This window comes from Elephas maximus, chromosome 15 (genome assembly GCF_024166365.1).
Source record: "Elephas maximus indicus isolate mEleMax1 chromosome 15, mEleMax1 primary haplotype, whole genome shotgun sequence".
Lineage (NCBI taxonomy): Eukaryota > Metazoa > Chordata > Mammalia > Proboscidea > Elephantidae > Elephas > Elephas maximus.
Window position 1 is genome coordinate 47117931 of NC_064833.1, and position 20745 is coordinate 47138675.

A 20745-nucleotide genomic window follows, 5' to 3' on the forward strand; every position below is an offset into this window, starting at 1 on the left:
GTTGAAACTGCTCTAAACAGTGGGAGTACCAAAGAAATCATAAACAAGATAAATGTGGCTCCTACTTGGGGCTTTGACAGGTTGCTTTATGATAACCTTTTTGTATACCACAATTTGGGTGAAAAACTTAAGTACCTTTTAAAACTATTTATATGAAAAAGTCACTTTATTACTCTAAGATGTCCCTAAGGATTTTTAATTTAGTGTGACTGTGGCTTTATTTATGTTCCCAAAATTGATAAGGCCCTTAAAAAAAAATCTACATTATGAGATAAGGACAGTGTCAAAGTGAAAAAAGCTTAACACTTGACCTAAACTTTTATTTTCTTAAGGCAGAAGAGTATTAAATGTATACTGACTCTTAGAAATCTATTTATTACTTTAAAAAAAAAAAAAACTTGACATAAGAACTTGCTATAATAAACTAGCTACTTCTGCATATCTTAAATTAGGTTTGTTTTTTATGAATTTCAGCCTCACAGGTAGAATTAGAAAAAAATTATACTAGTTTATTAATAGACATGTGAATCTTTTCTTCTTTTGGAGAAGTTATAAATTTAAGCTATTAAGTATGAAGTCTTCTGTATAGTTTTTTTTTTTAAACTAATATTTGTTTCAGTATTTTGTCTGAAAAGAAAACACCACTAAATGTGTACATATGTATTATAGAAACTTAATCTTTTAATACTGTTTCTTTTTAGACCATTGTTTAAAAAAAAATAAAAGTTTAAAATTTTTAACTGCTTAAAAGTAAAGTTTTGCCATTGCTTGGAGAAACTTTTTTTTTCTTCTCTGTGCTGCCAGCTGTAACACTTCTTCTGGATTGCTTGCATTCAATTCTGTCTGGCCAATGGCTTTGATCTTTCAAAACAGAAAAGTGACGTTATCAGCAGTCTGGTAAAAATAAAATCTTACTAGTACACATAATATAAAATTACCTATATGCTAACAGTGATAGTTCAACTGAATCTCTAATTGTAAAACCCAAGAGGTGCAAAAAAATTAACCTAAAGACTGACTAGAGACACTCTTCAGGAGAAGACCAATTACTGAAGGATTCAGTGACATTTTCTTACAGTAAGTTCATGTAAGTTTAATCAGCTTAATACCAGTAAACAAACTATATGGTAATTTGACAAATGATAAATTTTTACAGTTAAATTGGAGTCAAATGTTAAGACTTCTATAAAATATTTTGAAAAATCACAATTCTGTTTCAGGGCTTCACTTTTTTAATGTGCAAAAGTATCTAGGTTGCTTAGCACTGTAATAGCATATATTGCTCAACTTTTCCATGATCAGAAAGAAATACCTCAACCTACTAAAAATCTATCCCTATCACTCTGCTATGGAGTGTTTAATGAAGGCATACTTTAAGAACTTAGAATCTACCTTTAGATAATTTTAAAAAACCAATTAGCTAGCACTTATTTAAACAACAAAGACTATTCTAATATGTGGCTTGAAGGGAGAAAAAACTAATCAGAAATGATCATCAGAGACAGGAGGTCAGAGAGTAGGAAAGGTTATATAAGACAAGCTGGAGTCAACCAGGTGTTAGAGAAATACGTACCACATGAGTAGACGTCAAAACCATGAGTGGATGAGATTACCCAGAGGGAACATGAAATGATTAAAAAAACAAAAACCCCCAAGGACTAATCTCTTGGGAAGCAGTGGGCAGAAGGAGATACCCATAAGAAAGAAAAGGACAGGAAAAGAATAGAGAAAAAAATATGCCAGGGAGGCCAAAGGAAGAAAGTTTTTAAGAAGACAGGCAAGGTAAAACAGTGGGATAAGGATTAAAAAGTATCCACTGGCTTTGGCATTTGATGGCCCTTGAGAGAGCAGTTAGGTGATAGCAGAAGTCAAACTGCACTGAAGTTTCAAAAAAAAAAAACACTAGGTAGTGAAGGGACAAAAGGTGGCTAGAGGTGGAGGCATAATCAAGAAATGTTTTTATGAAGGATGAAATAGTTATAGACTATGGGAGAGATTAACAATATAAAAGAGGATGTAACTACTTAAAAGGTCCCTAAAAGGATAAAATAAAAGCTTAATAAAGACTGTCTGAACCAAGAAGTGGTATACCTTTTTTACTGACTTTAAGAGTGGGCTTAATGATGAGTATAGTTGTAGGTTATTTTAAATGTAGGAAACAGGGATTTGAGCAGGCACTCATTAGGCCAAGATTTCCATGAGGACTTGCCTATTTCAAGTATACAAGAGGCAAAGAAGTTATTGAAAAGAGAAAAGGTAAAAAATGGATAGGGAGATTAAGAGGGGGAAAGCCTAAAATAGTCCCTGAAAAGAACACAGACCTATTGGGAGGCAAAACAAGAACCCGGGGACCAGCTAAGGTTGGAGATTGTGGAGTTATTATGGCATAGGACTTTTTTTCTAACAGGACTTAGTGGCCCAGAAAAATAAACTATAAATTACTGATTCAGGATTGAATTTTTCCAGGTGAGATGGACAAAAGAGCAAACATGCTGAAGATACTGATCAAAGTAGTCTGATAGTCAACCATACATAGCAGTGGTTCCCAAATCTGGTTGGTTACTAGAACCACCCAGGAAACAAAAATTGGACTCCAGGGCCTCAACTCAGACTGAATCAGTTATCTCTGAAAGTGCACAGTGACTGGTATTTGCTATATTCGGGGTGTGTACAGAAGGAAAGGAAGCTTGGAAGGGGCTGAAACACTGTGAAAAAACTCATCAGGAACCTGAACAAACCGGGCTGCCAATAATGCATGGCTATGGGTGGGGACTAAACAGCCACTGGGCTGCTAACTGAATCACTCAGCAGCTCCACAGGGAGAGAGACTTGACCATCTGCTCCCATAATGATTACGGCCTAGAAAACTCTATGGGACAGTTCTACTGTGTCACATGGAGTTGCTATGAGTCTGAATCCACTCAATGGCACCTAACAACAACATGGGTGTGGATGGCTGAAGCAGAGTAAAGATGACAACGGAAGCAACGCTACAAGGACCTGTAAAGTTAAGGGTGTTGGATAAGTTGAGCACATGTCTTTTGATGCATGTAAAGGTGTAACCAGGAGGAGAGATGAGCTAATAAGGAGGTGGGTATACGGTTCAAAGGAGAAGGGGCTTTAAAATGGTATCCGTAAAAATGGTTTGGAAATAGCCTAAGGGGCCTGGGAAAATTTCAGCTTTGCCTTCTAGCTCCAGGTAAATAGGGAACAGAATGAGTAGCCCCCAATTAAGGTGAACTAGCTTTGTGGGGTTTTTTTTCCCCCAAAGAAACGGTACTGTTACCTTGTTTTCCCTAAATAATGACCATACAATTTAGTCCAACTCCAAAGCTTTCAAAGACAAAGAAAACTTAATAAACGGCATATACTTTTGTTAATGAGTGAAAGCAAAGAGATAACATGATGGCACTAATGCCGCCAAGTGTTGGGCAAGTGAAAAATATATAATTGCTGTTTCAGCCTGTAAGTCAGATAAATCCCACATCCAGTCAGTCAGTACTGACCACCTGTTATGTGCTGCGCACGTACATAACCAACAGTGACAAGTGCCACGGAGAGAAATTTTAAAGGAAAAGGAGAATAAGAGTATTGGAGGAAGAAAAAGAGAAAGGGGGCACTGTTCTAAGATGATCAGGGAAGGATGATCAGTAAGGTGACATCTGAGGAGAGACCCAAGGAAGTTAATACTCCCGGCAGAGAAAAATGTCAAAGGCCCTTAAGTGATAAATGGTCTTGGCATGCTCAGATGGGGAGCGGAGACCTAATCCTATGGGACCTTGAAGGCCATTTTAAGGACTTGGACTTTATGTGAGATGGGAAACCATTTGAAGGTTTAGGGCAGAGAAATGACTTGATGTAATGTTTTAAAATAAACTAATATACAGCTCATATTACCAAAAAGGGATCTTTTAAAAAAATAAACACTATTTAAAAAATAAGTACCATTAACCAAATTCTGGCAATAACTAGGCATACAAAATCTCTTTTGTTGGTTGAAATCTTAATTATTCAATCACCAATGAATAAGATAACTTACCGCAATCTGTCTTTTATCTGTTTCTCCTCTTTTATGATGAAGATCTAAATGAATCAGTTAGGAATAATGCATCTGTTATGATTACATATGATAGAATTTCAGCTGGTTTTCAGTTTTGTTTTGAAAAATACATATTATATACTTCTTTAATTTATACAAATTAGCCATTTTAACATTTTCATGAAAGGATACAAGTCAAGTATTCCAAAATGGTAACATCCCATATGTAGTCATAGTAGGAGTCCATAGCATCATGACTGAAAAATAGAATCCAATTACTACCTCTTTCTTAAGCAGAAAAACTTCAACTCAGTCTTACTTTAAAAATCATTCATACCTGTTTTGTTCCTGCAGTGATTTAAAGGCTGTTTTGTAGTCTATTTCTCTGAGGAACTGACATAAAATTGCCACCTACATAAACAGACATGAAATATGATTTTATGTAACCCATGTCAACAATGACTCTCTTGGTTTTGGAGAGGTAATCTTATTCCTACATCAAGAATGTAGTCTTCAAGTAATTTTGGAAGCCTTGCAGATCATGCTGAGTGGGACACTCATACTTATGGTTTCCATCCAATTTTCAAAAACCTTTATACAACTGTCTCTCTGTCCAGTATTTTCTTCACTAGTGACCTAAACCACAAATTTTTAAAGCTTTGTTTATATGAATAAGAAGCTGGCAAAAAGTCAATTCAGAAAACTGAAGTGAAGTAGACGGAAAGCTGCCAAACAAAAGTGTCATGACACTGAAGGACACAGAGAACACGTAATTAAACCTTTCACAGCTGGCAAGTACAGAAGCTTATATTGGCAAAATTTAGGCGTCAGTGCGGCTTAACATCAAACAGACCAGATCTATTTCAATCAGGGAAGTCATAGTGCTTTATCTTTCACTTTTTAAACTAATATAATTCACATAACATAAAACCCACCTTTTTAATAGTATATTCATAAAGGTATGCATCCATCACTAAAATCAAACTTAGATCATTTGTATTACCCCCAAAAGAAATCACATATCCCTGAGCCATCACTCTCCAAACCCCCCTCTGCCCTCCAGCCCTAGGCAAACACTAAAACACTAATTTGTTTATACATTTGTCTATTTGGGACATTTCATATAGACAGAATCATATAATATGTTGTCTTTTATGAGGCTTCTTTAATTTAGCATAGTGTTTTCAGATGCATCCACATTTAGTATGTATCAGTACTTCACTCCTCTTTATAGCCATTTGGGTTATTTCACTTTTTGGCAGCATTCACAATCACACAAGATTTTGTGTGAACATATGTATGTTTTCAAATTCTCTTCGTTACATACCTAGGAGTGGGATTTCTGGATCGTATTGTAATTTTATGTTTAACTTTTTGAGAAACTACCAAACTGTTTTCCCAAAAGGCTGCAACATTTTACATTTTCCCCAGCCATGTACAAGGGTTCCAATTCCTCCACATCCTCGTCAGCACTTGTTGCTGTCTCTCTTGATTACAGGTATCTTAGTGAGTCTGATGTGGTACATCACTGTTTTTTCACTGTGGTTTTGATTTTTATTTTCCTAATGACTACTGCACATATCTGCTCTTAAATATAAGAAAACATACTTGAGAGTCCTTCTTTTCCATTTATAACGTTCATAGGTCAATATTTTCTAATTCATACTTTTAGTTAAATATCTATAAACTACTAAAAAAATTAAAGCTAATTCCCAGTCCAACGCTTTATATATATTATAAACTCTGACATAGATTAAATTAAACCAATATCATAATATTATAAACTAACCTGTGTGTGGCAATTCAGCAAAGAACAACACTTTATCATTCGTTTTATCACCTACAAAAATAAAATTCTGATTATTCTCAATAAGTAGTTAATAACAACTTTAAAACCTTATTTCAAAAGCCATTTATTTTAAGTATTGAAAAATGCCATGTGTTAAATTATGATATTGGCAGCCAGATGCAAGAGCAATACATATCAACAGAGAATGAACAAAATTTGAGATTTAGGAGGTGGAATCAATATAACTTAACAGCTGACTGGAAGTTGGGGGAGGGTCAGTAAAGAGCCAAGTATGACATTCAGGATTTGGGCTTGATCAACTCAAATAGTTCAAAAAAGGAATGTAAAGCGTTTGGTATTTTGGGGTCTATTGTTTTTTGTTTTTTTTTTAAGAAGGGCAGATGAGTTTGTCAGGAGGGGGCCTTGGTAAAGCAACATGCTAAAATCAGTTTTGGACAGAGTGAGTCTGAGATATCTTTAGGAAATCAAAGCAGCAATGGTCTATGGTCAGTTGGAAATATGGAAAGCAAGCTGTCCTAGCGCAAACATTTGGGAGTTACCTCAACATACACGGAAATGAGTAGGTTCACCCAGAAAGCGTACAGAATGAGAAGAAAAGTGGGCCCAGGAAGAACATTTAAAGGTAGGCAAGAGGAAAGAAAGCCCACAGAAACCACTTACCTGGTCTGTATAAACATCAGGGGGCACAGCCTTATTAAAGAAATCAGAACAGACAGCTCCTGCCTGGAGGTAATAGTGAAGAGCTGCCGAATACTGATTTGTCGCTGAGGTAGAAAACAGAGATAAAGAATTACCTACCATTAGACACAACAGCTGAAAAACCAGACAGGGCCTCTTTTGTGGAGTAAGTCAGGTATAATTTCATGAGATGATAAAACTTTATACCTATCCAGGACAACACTGAGAAAACAATGGCTTTTTTAAAAAACCACTTTAAAGAAGCAATATAGTAGATTCTCTGCCTTCTAAAACTGATCTGCAAAAAATTTAGCTCAGATGTCTTATCAAACTTACTAGGGCAGAATTTAGCATTTGAAGGGATTTATTTCTCATATGACCAACTAGAAATATACCCTAATTTCTCAAGGTAGTTTCAGAATCAACACATTCATTCTGAATATAGATACTAAGATCTTGATGATAAATTCTTTTGGGGTTTCGGGTGAAAATGGGCATTAAAATAGGCTCTTACTTGCTTCAAAATAATCAGTGAGGGGTGGGGAGCAGTGGGAGATAATATAGGTAAAGCAGAGACAAAACAAAACTGGCCATGAGTTAAATACTTGTTAAAGCTATGGAGTAGATACGTGGGGGTTCACTATTCTATTCTCTACTTGTATATTTTGAAATTTCCCTTTAAAAAAAAAAAAACCCTAAAAACTTGACTCTGAAATGATACCCTAAGTCAGAAATTTTATTTGATCTGTACAATAAGAATATTGAAAATTTCATGCCAAGTTGGAAAATGCTATTTACACATACCAGAGATGAAAAATAATTATCAAGAGTGCCTGAAGAGACTTGAACCGATTACCATCAAGTTGATTCCGACTCATAGAGACCTCATGTGCTTCAGAGTAGAACTGCACTCCATAGAGCTTTCAATGGCCATGATCTTTTGGAAGAAGACTGCCAGGACTTTCTTCCAAGGTACCTCTGGGTGGATTCAAACTACCCAGTTTTTGGTTAGAAGCCAAACACTTAATCATCTGTGCCACCCAGGGATTTCTGGAGAGACTTCACAATTTTTTTTTTTTTTAGTAATTTTTATTGAGCTTTAAGTGAACATTTACAAATCAAGTCAGTCTGTCACATATAAGTTTATATACACCTTATTCTATACTCCCGAGACTTCACAATCTCTAAATAGCAATTTTGCAAATAAAAACTTATTAAGAATGCTTTACCAGCTTATTAGATGAATAAATACTATTTTTTTTAAAAAAAAGGTAGTCATTTGAACCAGTTTCTACACAGAAAAAATACATAAATATAACAATTATAGTTTTATTCTCTCAATTTTACCTAGGAATAATTAGACAGTCTCCAAAATAAAGTGTTCTAATAAAATGTGCCATGTATTTATCTTCACTTTTATAAGTGCTACAAAAACAAATTATCAGAGAGTATCCATACATTTCACTTACCAAAATAAATGTCGGCCTGAATGATTAACCAGGAATGGTTGTTTGGATTTATACTGAGTGCATACCGAACCAGCTCTTTCACTGTGATTGCCACAGCTTCAAAGTCCACTGACTGGAGGCTAGCGGAAAGACAGTCAACATTAATCTCTATATTGAAAGTCAATTTCAAGTTCTATACAAGCATTTACTAAAAAAAAAAAAAGCCAAAACTTAGGTGACCATAAACCCATAAATATGTTAAATATTACTAGTAGTAAATACATAAAAACTATCAAAACAACTAAGTATGATAAGCCAGCCTCTCATAAAAAGTTGAAAACAGTCTGATTTTTGTTTGCTTTTTTCCAAAATGCCACAGAAAGCAGACTAGACCACACCAAAAAAGTTATTTTCGAATCTTTTACAATTGTGTAAAACATAAAAGTAGTAGAATACAACCCTTACGTCTGCTTTTATGACAATTTAAACAGACTTGAAATTTCTCCAAATGATTTTCAAGGTCTCTTACCTAGAAGAAGCCACAGAAAACAAACAAGGGCTCAAACACTAACAACACTGGCCTCAAATCCATCTTGTGGCTTACAAGAGTAACGGACTTCCTTAGGTTGCCAGACTTCTCACTGGCCCCCATGGAGTCTAGGGTAGTTGTGGCAAGTATACCACTTCAGTGCACTCAGGTAGCAATAAAGAGTCAAGAAAAGGGTAGGGAATGGGGCCAGATGTTCTAGGCCTGGTTAAACCTGGAAGTCTTGGATAGAGAATTATAAGATGGAAGCCAGGTGAGCATCCAAGAAACACAGCCGATAGCTCCCATCTCCAAGAAGCAGTAAAGCACAGTGGTAGAGAACAGGGGCTCTACATTCAGACACACATGAGGTCCAAGTCATGCTCTAACATTTACAAGGTGAACTTGGACAAATTGCTTCTGTTGTCCTCAAGGGTTACATTTTTACCATAACTCACCACTGTGCCTGGTACAAATTATATACAAATAAATTAGTTAAACTGGTTAATGTTTTATAGAAATTTACAAAATGCTAACACATCTAAGAACATTATCTACACATCAATCTGTTTTACATTAATACTTAATTCAGTATCATTCTTACACTACTGTTGAAGTCAATAAGGACTCTTGTTCATGAGTCAAAAATTTAGTCCATGTAGTTAAGCCTGCTATATGCCAGTCCTTGTTCTAAGCACCTAATTTAGAAAATGTATTAACTTATTTAATCCTCACATTCTGGGGTAGGTACTATTATCATACCCATTTTACAGATGGGAAAACTGGCACAGAAAGTAACTTACCCAAGGGCATACACCTGGTAGGTATATGGAGACACTGAGATTCAAACCCTAAGAGTCTGGCTCCAGAGCCTGAGTTCTAAACCAATCTTTTAGCTCCTTTATAAATAAATGCTTTAAAATTCAATCATTAGTTTCGAGTCTAAAGTTAGACCAAAGAAGTAACAAAGTAACACCAAGAGGTAACATATACAACTAATGAACAATCCATTAAAGAGGCAAAATTATCTCTGATTCTTGGATTGCTATTAATATACCAGATATTATATAAAAGTCAGAAATACATTTTAGCAGAATCTGTGCCTGGAACACCATGGAGCTTGTATATTTGCTTCATGGAGCATGGTGCTCCTCCTCTGGGCTACGAGCCTCAAATAGTGGAAGGCAGAGTCATTCACTCACTGTTGGCCCTCTATACCCCTCTGTGAGACACAGACCTGCTTCCAACCTCTAAGATTGAGATGGAAGCAAATTACTTACTCCCATTTCTTGCTCTGTCGCCTGCTCACCTACCTACTACAACCTTTTCTTCTTCAAAGATGTCACTAAGAGCAATGAAATAAGGTCTAGCCCTGCCCTTCAGGTACAAAGTAAGAAGAGGACTGGGAAAGGGAAGAAAAGTAACTATTGTAAGGAAACTGTATGAGGTGGAAAGAGAAAACTGTAAATGGTTACTTCTTCTAGAAAAGGAGAACATTTGTTCTCCCCATTTTACTATGACTCTTAGGCAATGAAAGTAAAAGATTTCTTAAAGTAATTAAGGAAATTCCTAAGGCTACCTAAAAAGGGAGAAGAGGTCTGATAATCAGAATTAGAAGGGATAAGATGCTAGAAAATAGAACGTCATTCTTTCATTAGCCTTGATTTCCAATTCCACCCACTGCCAAGTAATCAGGGCCACTTAGAGGTCTTCTGTCCTACCAAGGCCTCATAACCTTAGCTCTTATTTTAGAGTTATGCCTTACCCATAATTTTTAAGAAAATAACTACTATAATAAACATTAAACTGGTGGTAGAATTCAAACAGATCTGTAGCCTTTTAATCAAATTAAATCAAGGTTATCTATATCAGTCAAGATGGTTTCTAAATATATAAATAATTTAATACAGGTAAGCTATAATTTAATACATTTAATTTATATAATTTAATAATTTAATACAGGTAAGCTACAATGCTTCTTACTTGGGAATGGAGGATGGCCAAATAGAAATGTGTTCAGCTGTAATATCATTCACAATGTCCTCCTTTAAAGAAAAAAAAGTTCGATTTAAGAAGAAATTTCTTTCAAAGAGTTTTTTAAAAAATGAATTATGAAACACTGACCCGAACATTGTGGAGTTTCACAAAAAGTGATAAGATGATAGTCAAAACCAATGGTTCCTGTGAGAAAGAAAACACAGAACCCCTAATTATATGCATTTTAATATTTCTCCTGTCATCCTCAAGGAGACCAAGTATTCTCTATTCTAAAAGACCCTTACCCCTTTGAGTGAAATTTAGTGTCTGTTTTAGAGCATATAAAATGTCAACTTCATTTGTAATCTCATGAAAAACACACAGTACACAATTTATGCAAAAATACCATGTTCAGGTGTCTGTCTTACGGTGCTATCTTCAAACTTAACTCCCTATATGACTTTCGAAATTGCGTAATAGGATCCCTTTTTCAACTAATACTTTTAGCTCCCTCCAAAAAAAAAAAAAAAAAAACTGATACTTTATTTCTTAAAATAATTTTTAAAGGACAGAATCTAGGTTATGTCCAATAAATTAATTCTATCAAGCTACCTTATAATAAAGGCAGCTTTCATACATCTAGCCTATTATAGAGACTTCTTTACAATTTAAAAAATTCCTTCTCTATTTACCAAAACATGGCAAGGTAAATGCTAAATGCAGAGTAAACTCCATTCACATTATCCTATCTCCAATAATGATCACTGAAGATAAGCGCATTAACAGATCAGCTTAATAAATCCATCAGCATTTGAAGCACTCAACATTTTTTAGTCATATTATATGGAAATGAGCAATAATAATTAGATCATTTAATAAAACTTACCCGTAATTTTTTAATAAAAGAAAGCAGTTCACTCCTACAAAAAACAAAAATTTTTTGTATACACATTTAATATCAAAAATTAAAAATAAAACCAGAAAGTAAATTATAAGTAAAGGATCATTCCCAACTGTCCAATTCTGTATGTATGAAAGGATTATGATATTCTACTGTCAAACAAACCTAGTAAAATTTCACTCTTTTTTTTAATCACATGCGAAGTTTTCAGTACTATTCAACCTGAGACATTGTTGACTTTGAATTTAAGCTGATGATATATTACATTATTCTAAAATAACACAGAAACAGAAAAGATTGCCAAGAGTGGCCATGATAGACAGGTCCATCAGAGATTAAAAAATAAAATTCTTAAGGCTGTTCATCTTTACGATATACAAGGATAAAGGCAGATGTTCTTAATCTAGTACTAGGAGTACAAATAATAAATAAAAACTCAAAAAATAAACTGGTAGAAACGTACCGATACATTATACCTAGTGTAGATTCTCTCTGCTTTATTAAACTAACTCTGCCATCATTTCCTCGTTTGTGCTGACTGGACACACTACAGATCTGAACGACAACTTCCCAAAGGTCTTTAGCAGTCCGTCTACTTTCTTTAGGGCCTGGAAGTTCTTTGCAGGTAGCTGCCAAAAGCTGTCCAAGCTATTCCATGAAAACAAACAGAGAATACAGAAAAAAACGATTTGTAATGTCATACATCATAGTTCTATTATAAAGAAACACTTAATGTTTGGATAATTACCAAAACAAACCAAGCACAGTTATCTTAGGCTGTGAATTCTATAGAACCCCTGAGGAATGTGGCTTCACACAGGCCACTGACAGGTCTAAATTTGTTTAGGGAAGAGGATCCACTAGTTCTACCATATAACGTCATTACTTCTATACAACTATAGTCTAATAAGAACAAAAATAAGTACGGTCTACTAAGAACAAATGAGAAAAATGAGATAATGAAAATAATGCAGAGGGCATGTGAATTATTAAGTTAAAAAAAGAAACAAGTTGCAAAATACACAGAGTATAATCCACTTCAAAAAAAGACGTACACGTATGTGTGACAATGGAAGGCAACGTTCACACTGGTAAAAGCCCAAAGGGGAGATTAAAATAGAGATTACATTTCAAACGTACACACCCCATCTTACCTTTCATCATTAAAAAAATAGGATTTTTTTTTTAATTAGGAAAAAGGTAAGGAAATTGAAGTTGCAGAACAAAGCAATGAGACTTAAACCAACTTTTCTCCGAGACAAACGGTACCAACTGGGGGTGGGGCTATGACTGATAGGAAGAGGTAGAATTAAGGAAGGACATGCCCTCCCATTCTTATTATTCAAACAAACAGATTACTGAAAGTGATCAATCTTAATGGGGGTAGCTTTAAAGACCTAAGATGTAGGAGAGCCCCAGCAATAAAAAGTGGAAGGGCTAAAAGTAAAGGCAGAAAAAAGGCCCAAAGTGTAAAGAAAAAAACTAGGATGACGAGTTCAGCATTTCTTTCCCTCTACAATCTCAAAGCAAAAGAAGGGTCCCTCTCTCCTTTGTTCTTATTAAATTTTCATCATCATCATGGGTCTTGTAGAGTGTGAAGTGGCAAGGAAAATTTCAAGTCCATCAGGAAATCCCAGTTCCCTATCTAACTGGACGTACTAAGTTTTTACAATGGGGTCACTACCCCTTATGGTGCCTTCTTTAAGAAGGGAGGCAGGATTATGGCAGAGATAAAAATTGGGGCTTCCCAATCCCACTCCCCCCTACCCAGCTTTTTATGAAAAATTTCAAAAATATAAAAATTGAAAGATCAGTTCAATACCCGTATACTTGATAAATTGTTAATATTCTCCCGTGTTTGCTTTATATGTCTATTTACATACAGTTTTGTTAAGCCATATCAATGTAGTAGACACGACATTTCACCCCTAAATACTTCAATATGCATCTTCCAAGAACAAGGACTTTCTCCTACATAGCCACAATTCCATAATCACACCACAGAAAACAAACAAGAGTATTACATGCATTTTAAAGCTAGTGAAAATGACGATACAGGATTGTACATCAAGGGTCCACAGTATAGTAGGCCATTTCATCCCTCATGCCCACCAAACACTCTTCTCAGACAGCTGGATCACTATATATGCAGCTGTTTACTGCAGTACGATGCCAGGGCTTTTGTAGCCCCTTATCTCAAACTCATTTTCTATTCCCAGGGATCACATACTTAGGTGAAGGTCACAAAATTTATTAAGTACAAACCAAAAATAAGAATTTTCAGAGATCTTAGGCACCGAATCAATTCCACAAACATTCCTGAGTACCTACTATGTACTAGACACTATGTAAAGCAATGAGGATAAATCAGCTGTCCTCAAGAAGCTTATACCAAAACAAAAAAACCTCAAACCCGTTATCACTGAGTTGATTTCAACTCATAGCAACCTTGCAGGACAGCCTAGAACTGCCTCATTAAGTGTTTCCAAGGAGCAGCTGGTGGATTCAAGCTGCTGGACTTTTGGTTAGCAGCTGTAGCTCTTAACCACTGTGCCACCAGGGCTCCCAAGAAGCTTATAGTCTTATAGAAAAGAGGCAAGTGAACAAATACTTTATTGTACACTATAATCACAACAAAAGAAGTATGGCAGCAAGAAGAGAAAGTGATTTACTTGTTTATAGGGAAAGGAATATGGGAAAGCTTCAAAGAAACATCATAAACAGGCAAAAGTGGGAAAAGCATCCCAGCTAAGTGAACAAACAGCATAAGCAAAAGTGCAGAAACATGAGGAAGCATCATACGTTCAGGGACCTGTGAGAACTTTGCTAACACCAGCACAGAGGTGGCTTGGCAAGGAGCAGGGGGGAAAGCAACCGGGAAAGAGGAAGCACCTGCATCTTAAAAGGCTTTGCAGGCCATATTAAATTCATCGTTCTTTATCCTATACTATTACTATCACCACCACCTCCTCCCCTGCTAGACTTACATAATCCAAGTGCCTATAAATTCTGTGCCCTTTCCATTATACTACGCTGCATCCTATTCTCATCTAACAGGGAGACTAAACAGTTTCACGTTATTAAAAAAGGACAAAATTGAAAGTTTTTTTTTCTTTTCTTTCTGTGATTAGATAAATTCATATATATTCAAACAAATAAAAATATGTAACAGAGTGGAAAAACAAAATTGATTAAAATTACTTAATATTCCACTGCCCAGAGATAATAATTGTTAACATCCTTTCAGACTTTTTCCTATGCATATGGTAATAATGGTAACTATCTTGGAATATATTCCACACCAAATCTGAAGTTTGAAAGCTGCTCTAAATTGTATTCTCTTCAAAACACAATCCCTTACTCTAGGCTTCTTTGATTCTTTTTGCCTTGACATTAACAAGGGGGCAAGGGGCCAATTGTGACAGCAGACACACAAAACCCCAACTGCCAGATGAGATGATGAAGTGCCTCAGCGATTCCTCTTCAGCAAAGCTACCACACCTTTTCTCCTTTTAGGCCAGGACAGGGGACTGCAGGAAGCAGTGAGATAACCCAGCCCAAGGTTAGGCAACCTCCAACACAATTTCCTGAGCCATTTCACACTGTAGGCCCCCAAACATTCGTTACACAGGCACACATCCATCTCTCCTGGCGCAAGGCCCCAGAGTTCACTGCAAAGAGTAGCAAAGAGAGGAACCACTAGGTTGTCTTAACCCTGAACAAAGCTAAGATTCTAAGAGGAAATAATAATAATCTGGGAACAAAATGGTTCTCTCATCTGAGAGTTTTATTAAAGGCTAAGAAAAGACTGCTGGACAAGTATCCTAGATAGCAGAAATTCAACTCCCAGAAAGTTCAATAAAAAGATATGATCCCATGCCTAAAATTCCAAAGAGAATGATTCAAGTATGACAATATATATATATTTTTAAATAGCTGTAAAGGAGAAATAAACTGAAGAAATCATAAATTGTCAAATAAAAAAATAAATCTTCGAAGGGTTAAAATGAATGAGGTCAGTTTTTAAAATGACATACATGAAACACGGAGGAAGAAACGAACAACCAAAGAATAATGTAAAACAGTGGTACAGTCTTGGAGGAGTTCCCAGACATCCACAGATTTAAAGGATTATGTGTTAAAGATGGGACAGATAAAGAAGAATAACAGAAGGTAATGTGAACAGTAAGAATCAGGACATCTGAAGGACCAAATGTGCAAAAAAAGAAGTTATAAAAATATTAAGAAAATCATTAAATGTTTTATTTTGTTTTTTCAAATACAAGACCAGGAAGGGAGAAAATGCCATTGCTTATTCAGGGTATATGTTAACACATAAACGATAGAATCTTGAGGAAATCCTCCAGTCTCATTTTTTCATAATTTTTTTCACCCAGAAGGACTTTCTGCTGCAGAAGACAGATATAATTAAGAAAATTGAAACTTAAAATGGATGAATGATAACAAGAGGGTATCCAGCTATTTTAAATGAATTGAATGGCCTGAAAAAGCTTAGAGGAAATTTAGTAATGTTTGGGGAGGGAAAGGAAAACAAAACAGAACAGAAAAAGAGGACAGATGCCAGAAAACTGGAGATGGAGAAATATCTCATTATTTTAAATGAGAAAAAGGTTAGACTCTAAATAAATAGCTTAATACCAATCCATTGAATGAATCAGTTCACACTGATGTAATTATTAGTAATAAATATGTATACTAATAAGAATACCCATAACCAACTATAGGCCTTTCAAACTAAGAGGAGCAAAAAGGTTCTAAGGAAGGGCAAGACAGTGAAACGGAAAATGGGTAGAAGTGCACCCCTGATGGTTTCCACCAGTTCATACCCATTTATATCCCTGTATGCACAGCTTAAAATTACTAGAGTTTGCTCGTAAGAACCAAAGCAAGAAAAGGTGACTAAACTCTAGACAAGACTGAAACTAAGCCAAAATGCTGTTGGTTAACTATTTTTTACTTGCATTCTTATTAGAGCTATAGAGTATTAGAAAAAAATATTCAAGAGGGCGAAGTCACATGAATTATCAAAAACTATGCTTTTAGCCACAAATCAACAAGCACGTTTCCACCCTTAGGTTGCATCACAGAAATTAGACAAGTTCCAAAGGTAGTATAAATCTACAGAAGCAGGCGTAATAATACCGTTCTAATAATCCTTTAATTTAAGCTTTAATTACCTTTACATACGGATTACTCTGAAGCAGAAATGCAGGAACTTGCAGTGTAAGGTATTCATTTTCCCTCCAATTTAACATAAAAGCAACACACTCCTCAGCTATAACCTGACGAAGAGGAATATCTAAAAAGCAAAGAAGAAAGTAGCATTAAGTGAAAATATAATTCAGTTGAAAAAAATATAAGGTGTGATACAACATGATGTGGTCCACTGTGTAGGACTCTGAGGATCTCGTTTAACCCAGAGGAATAGAAAGAATTGATATCCTTTAAGAAAAAATCCATGGTTTCCCTTTAGCTGAACTTTTTAAAGATACCTGAGAGGCAGTGATTTGGAAATTCAACTTTCTTTTAAGCACCTACAATACAGTTACTTATTATCAATAAGTGCAGAGTCATATGCTTTAACAGGCAGCTAGAATAGGGCTGACATTCTCGTGCTAAAACCGAGGACTATAACAAGGACATGTGTCTCAATAGAAAGCCATCTCATTTCCTTTGAAGGTAAACTGAGAATTAGCTAAGGGAGTACCAACAGGCAGGGCCAAGTCTCTCCTCAAACTCATTTTGGATATTTCCTAGTAAACAGAAAAAGGAACCATTAAGGTCTCATAATTATGTACTATGAAACATAACCACTATAATTTTAGCTTAGAAATTTTAAATATCAGGTGTACCCAAACATGACATGATGTAATTACAGCAAAGCTTCTACAGAACAACTGCCTATGAGCAATGGAGCTTCCCAGTTCACCTGCTGAGAGGATGTGAGGACTTGCCATATGGGGTTAATAGCTACAAAGTTATTAAAAGTTGAGGATCTCTCCTCCTGACATGGCTGGTTTTAGAATCATTAATCTGTAGCCTTTAGATAGAAATTATCTATTATAACTAAAAGGCTGGGTGTGTTGTTAGTTAACATCACTTCTTGTCCTCCAGGTCATCCCCACATGAAAGTACTTCTCTCTCTGTTTTCTGTAGAGTATGCACCTAGGTCATTCAAAATTGGCCTAGTTATGACTAAGGAATGATCTTCTTCCCTTAAAAAATAGAGGACAACTCATCAGACATGGAAGGGACTGGACAACGGGTAGGTGAAAGATGATGATGAAGACTGAGCTACTTGTATCAGGTGGACACTTGAGACTGTGTTGGCATCTCCTGTCTGGAGGGGAGATGGGAGGGTCGAGAGGGTTAGAAACTCGCAAAATTGTCACGAAAGGAGAGACTGGAAGGGCTGACTCATTAGGGGGAGAGTAAGTGGGAGTAAGGAGTAAGGTGTATATAAGCTTATATGTGACAGGCTGACTTGATCTGTAAACGTTCACTTAAAACTCAATAAAAATCATTATTAAAAAAAATAGAGGAGAGGCGAAGGTGGCAGATGACACCTTTATACACACATGCCCCTGTGCCGCCAGATTTCTGGCACACAGAAAGAGCATGCCTACCAACCCCAACTCCCACACAGCAGTACTGAAGTAGAGAGTTGTAAGGGCATCAACAGCCAGGAGTCTGCTGAACTCAGGTAACAATCTCGGCCAAAAGTCAAAGATAAAGAACTGTACCTATGGAAAAAGCTGTTCTCTTATTTTTTCTATTTGAAACAATCCTTTCCTTCTCATTTTAAACACTACGACACAAGTTATAGCACAAGTTTCTCAACAATCAGTAAGCTAGTGGCTTCTATAAATTATGTGCAGAGCTATGAGTCCTATAACCAAAAAAAAGTAACATGAGCTCCAAGCTGTTCAAATGCCAAAAAGATAGTACAAATAGACTATAATTATTAAAGGTATTTCCATCCATTTCAAAGGGCCAGAGCATGAGAGCAATGGCTTAGAAATTGAGCTGACAGAACAGAATCACAGTCTAGCTCTTACTATATGACTTTGGCCAAGCTTCTCAACCTCTCTGTGCCTCAGTTTCTTGAGTCACAAAATGGACATAATGAAATAGGAGCTACTTCACGAAACCCCTGGGATAACTAAATGAGTTATGCGCCTAAAGCAGTTGGGAATAAAGCCTGGTAAGTCACTTATAAAAAAAAAAACTAAACTCGTTGCCGTTGAGTCGATTCTGACTCATAGCGACCCTTACAGGACAGAGCAGAACTGCCCCATAGGATTTCCAAGAAGTGGCTGGTAGATTCAAACTGCCAACCTTTTGGTTAGCAGCTGAGCTCTTAACCACACTCAAGAAATATTAGAGATTTTTATTCTTCTGCTTTCAATTTTAAAGAAACCATATCTGAAAAATCAACCTTTAAAAAATAAGCACCAGTATATTATTGGGTCAATTCTTACAAAGACATTACATTGAAGGGTAGCAGCTCATCAGAGCTCAAAGGTATTCATTCTATGTATGAAGTACTAAAAAGTTGTAATTTATTATTGCATCCCCCTGCTAAAAATCAGAATGTAGTTAACAATTAATTCATAAGACCCAGAGGACCTGCAGTACTTTATGTTCAGGATAATTATTAACACCTTCCTTTGCCCTTCAATTTTACTGTTTACAGTATTAAATGTATAAGGTCTGCCTGAGTTGCTCTAAATACTTTCTAATTAAAAGATACAAAATTAAAAAATAAACTGTCTTAACTAAAAGATTTTTATGTAACATATATGGCAGTTCAAATCCGCCAGGCACTCCTTGAAAACTCTACGGGGCAGTTCTACTCTGTCCTATAGGGTCGCTATGAGTCAGAATCGACTCGACGGCACTGGGTTTTTTGGGTGTATGATAATTTATATGATAAGTCCCTTTTTATACTAAGATATTTATGATTAGAATTGGACACTCAAAGTCTATTCCTAAAGAGTGACTACACTCAAGTTCCTGGTCCACTGTCCATCAGTACGAGACGGCTTTTTGAAGGTGATAATCACGACATAAACACTTCCTTGCACACTCAAGGAAGTTTTGATTCTTTTAACAGAATACCTTAAAATTCTGTAGTGGGTTGAATCCATATCCCCCTGGAACCTCAGAATGTGACCTTATTTGGAAATAGGGTCTTTTCAGATGTAATTAGTTAAGATGAGGTCATACTGGATTAGGATGGGCTCTAAACCCAGTAACTAGCGTCCTTATAAGAAGACTATACAAACACACAGAGAGGAGACGGTCATGTGAAGACAGCAGCAGAGATCAGAGTGATGCAGCTACAAGTCAAGCAATGCCAAGGATTGCTGGGAGGCACCAGAAGCTAGGAATAAGCCAGAAGTATTCTTCCCTAGAAACTTCAGAGAGAACACGACCATGCCAACACCTTAATTTGGGACCTCCAGCCTCCAGAACTGTGAGAGGGCACATTTCTGTTTTAAGTCACCTAGTTCATGTTACTGTGATACAGCAGCCCTAGGGAACTAACAGTTTGCTGCACTTTTCTCAATTGAACTCCACACCCAAATTCTGTTTCAGGAAAGAAAGAACTTTATAGCTGGGAAAAAGTTAAATGCTCTTTTGCGTTTTCTTCCACAATCATTTAAGGACTGAATTTCTGAAATTCGGTTTTGTGACACTGTCTTACCAGGAAGTCTCATTTCCAGATATCCCCGAACCCTACTTATAAGGTCAGAAGGAGGTCTCTCTCCTGATTGTCCTGTTCCAGCTTCATATGTATGAATATCCAAAAGCAGCATCTCGTTCAGCATGACCTGACGAAGTTTTGGTGAAAACTCTGTCACCAACTCCAAACAAGCAGCAAATAGCTGTTTAGCATGGGCAAAGTCCTATAAAAAGAAATAACAGAACTGTCTGGATCACCTTTTCACTGGAGTCAAAAAATATGTCTGTATAAGAACAGAACAAAGAGGAGAAGAATTTAAACGTTTAAAATTGGCTATCTTAGGGGGTGAGACTAGATTATCTTTTTATCGTCTCTTTATTGCTGATTTATTCCAATGAATATTTAATTCCTCTGTCAGTTTTATAACAATCAATAATCAACAGATATAAAATACATACTATATTACTGAACAGTAAGTTTTACATAAATCATAAAACAAAGACTTTTATATTAACACAGATGTAAAATTCCATAACAAGCCCGTTCTCTACCTAAGGTGCTCATAATTAGATCTTAGACTCTTTAACAGATTTCACATTCTAAAATCTTTGCACATAGCCCTATAAGCCTATATAATTGGCTAATAAATCAAAAGG

At 36.0% G+C, this 20745-nt stretch overlaps 1 protein-coding gene across 2 annotated transcripts in view; it reads right to left on the reverse strand.

Moving 5' to 3' along the window:
* Positions 1-661: 661 nt before the first annotated feature.
* Positions 662-20745, reverse strand: part of INTS8 (integrator complex subunit 8) — a 51885-nt gene continuing 31801 nt past the window's right edge. For both annotated transcript variants that reach the window (XM_049853787.1, XM_049853786.1), the window contains 13 exons: positions 20111-20312; positions 16578-16699; positions 11843-12027; positions 11365-11398; positions 10626-10682; positions 10485-10546; positions 7997-8115; positions 6510-6613; positions 5829-5879; positions 4377-4450; positions 4232-4296; positions 4040-4083; positions 662-861 (listed from right to left, as the gene is read on the reverse strand). In XM_049853787.1, coding sequence (XP_049709744.1) covers positions 745-861; positions 4040-4083; positions 4232-4296; positions 4377-4450; positions 5829-5879; positions 6510-6613; positions 7997-8115; positions 10485-10546; positions 10626-10682; positions 11365-11398; positions 11843-12027; positions 16578-16699; positions 20111-20312 — 1236 coding nt within the window. In that variant the 3' untranslated portion in view covers positions 662-744. The remainder of the gene's footprint in view (positions 862-4039; positions 4084-4231; positions 4297-4376; positions 4451-5828; positions 5880-6509; positions 6614-7996; positions 8116-10484; positions 10547-10625; positions 10683-11364; positions 11399-11842; positions 12028-16577; positions 16700-20110; positions 20313-20745) is intronic.